This window comes from Oculina patagonica, chromosome 1 (assembly GCF_052425735.1).
Source record: "Oculina patagonica isolate OP01 chromosome 1, crgOcupat, whole genome shotgun sequence".
NCBI classification, from domain to species: Eukaryota; Metazoa; Cnidaria; class Anthozoa; order Scleractinia; family Oculinidae; genus Oculina; species Oculina patagonica.
Genome location: NC_135758.1, coordinates 41,925,089 through 41,927,731, shown reverse-complemented (window position 1 = coordinate 41,927,731; position 2,643 = coordinate 41,925,089). Strand labels below are relative to the sequence as shown.

Genomic DNA, 2,643 nt, shown 5'->3' with positions numbered 1-2,643 from the left:
TCTGAACCCATGTAAATACGATTTCCTTTTGAGATTATTTTTAAAATTGCCTTTTTCATTTTGCAGTCAGCTCGATGACACTTCTTTAAATGAAAACTAATAGAACCCCCAGGAGAAAAAAGTTCGGATTTCCCGGCGAAATTTTTTATTTGTTAAAACTATATTAAAAATGAAATATTAAAGATGTCAAATCAAACATTATATGTCAGAAAATGACTGACCTGGCGGTGGTACAATTAAATCAAGCACTTTCGCCAGAAATTGTTTGCGTTATACCTCACATAAAGATTTTCACTTAATAACAAGAGCTAGCAGCAAACAAAGAATTGACCCCTTGCGTAATACAGTTAATTGTAGGTAATAACAGCCCAGGAGTCTTAAAGCACCATAAAAGTGGCTTATGTTTGCAATAAGACTCGCTGATGAAAGTTTACATGTGACAATTTCTTTGCCCATACTGAGTTAATTGCGTCCGGTAGTGGGAGGGAATATATCGAGATAAAAGAAAAAGCTCTGTCAAAAACTACCGCCAAAGTCCGGTTTTCATCACAGTTCACGTCAGATCATTCTTCATCGCCTTGAAATATTACTTTTGCCCTGGAGGGAGACGCTTTCACGCGATAACAGTTCACATGTTACATGTTTTGCAACCAAAATATCGTATTTAGATGTTACATTTAGCGGTTTAACTCTGCTGAGAAGCGGGTTTCCGGTAGGAGCAGTACTTTTCAATCCATGTTGTTGATTAGTTTCGCTTCTTTGGAATTCACCTGTTTTCAGGTTCAGAGAAAGAAGGCGAAAGTGGTCGTTTCACAAAAAAGTGGAGGATTTGCCGAGCAAAGGGAACAAAAGAAGCGATACAACACTTTTTCTCCGCTCCTTTGACGAAGCGACTTCTAAGCTACAAGTTGTTTTATAGCGGCATAACTCGCCACAACCTTGCCGATTCAATTCCGTATTGATACAAAAGGTGACGGAAAAGAATTCTAAAACACTTAGGCTTGACTTCTGTACAATATATCGAGAGCATGAGTTTCAACAACAACACTATTACCGCAGCAAATTTCAATGCCGGCGGCTCAAGCTCGCTACACAGTTTCTACCTTGTCTCGGCAAGTGTCCTAATATTAATCATCATTGTCACCATCATTGGAAACATATTGGTGTGCGTGGCTATTCTTGTCAACGGCCAACTTCGTTCATCTCCCACAATGTTATTTATTTTTTCCTTGGCGGTCAGCGACTTGTTGACAGCAACTCTTTCGATGCCTTTTGATGTTGATCAACAACTTTCAGACTCCGAATGGACCCACAGCGAGGGCCTTTGTCAGGCATGGACGACTGCGTATCTTATCACTGTACCCTCGTCTATTTGGAACCTTCTGGTGGTGAGCGTGGATCGGTATAAGAGCCTAAAGGACCCGTTAAGTCGCTACAGACAAAGTCCCTTTATGACGCGCAAGCGAGCGGCCCTGGTCATAGTGCTCCTGTGGGCCTACTCGGTGTCATTCGCTTTGATACCAGTTATGGGATGGAAATTCCGGCCGTCGAGCTTAGAAAACAACAAATGTTATTTCAACATAACAACGGATTACTCAATACTCAGCTCGTTCGTTAACTTTATTTTTCCACTGCTGGTAATGTGCTTTCTGTATTTCAAGATATTCATGATAGCGCGAAACATCAACAGCAGGAAATTCTCTCAGCGAAACGGAAGAACCTCCGAACTGATGCCTTCTGAAGCTAATTCTTCAGCAGACGTTGCAAAAATCACACGGCGCGCCAAGAGATCTCAGAAAAGATACAAACGAAACATGAAGGCGGCCAAAAACATTTTGATCATCGTCTGTGCGTTCTTTTTCTGCTGGATGCCGCACACGCTTTTAAGTCTGGTCGCCATTTTTCACGGGGTGGAGCTATCGAATAAAATTCCGACAGAATTGTTCTCAGCTTTCTTGCTCTTGGGCTATCTCAATTCAGCTCTCAACCCGCCATTGTACACCTTCCACAACAAGCGATTTAAAGAAACATACGTGAAAATGTTCGGGCTCAAGCGACAGAAAACGCCACCAAATCGATACTCGAACATAACCGCTTTGAGCAACATTGACGGCTCAAATCATTCCGGTTCAACAACGAGACAGACAAACAGTTATCTGCACGCTGAAGAACCTGTCGATATCGAAGAAAATAATGTGTAGATAAAAAGAAAATAATGGCTTTGACACCAGGCTTGTCAAAAACCAAAAGCTTTTATTTTTCTGGGCCGGCTGTCATCGCATAAATGCATCACTACGAAGATCACACTTTGAATAAATCATTTTAGCAATTTTCATTGTAATGTAACTCTCGCTTTCCAAAAAAATGCTTTTTTCGCACGTAACACTGCAGACAAATTAGTATTTCGCTGTTAAAAATTTCTTTTTAGGTCCACAGAGAACAGACTAAGGACATTTATGCGTTTCTTTCTAGTCGCTAGCCGCCATTCCGACTGAAAGTTTTCACCAAAACGAATTTTCTCTTGATAGATAGATACTTTATAGATACTTTGTCAACGTGAAATAAGCTTAGCTTTACGGTCAGTTTACAGTTATTCCACGAATTAAAACTTAAAATCTATATATCGTTTTGACAAAATTGTTT

The 2,643-nt window shown here is 40.4% G+C and overlaps 1 protein-coding gene across 1 annotated transcript; it reads left to right on the top strand.

The window, feature by feature from the left end:
• The first annotated feature begins 1,028 nt into the window (after positions 1-1,028).
• On the top strand, positions 1,029-2,411 carry LOC144632230 (histamine H2 receptor-like). The gene has a single exon (XM_078490828.1). The coding sequence runs from the start codon at positions 1,029-1,031 to the stop codon at positions 2,199-2,201; it is 1,173 nt and encodes a 390-aa protein (XP_078346954.1). The 3' UTR covers positions 2,202-2,411.
• The last annotated feature ends 232 nt before the right edge of the window (positions 2,412-2,643 follow it).

What these genes read in the sequence shown, in the direction of transcription:
- LOC144632230 (XM_078490828.1), top strand. Translation starts at nt 1,029, where the DNA reads ATGAGTTTCAACAACAACACTATTACCGCAGCAAATTTCAATGCCGGC.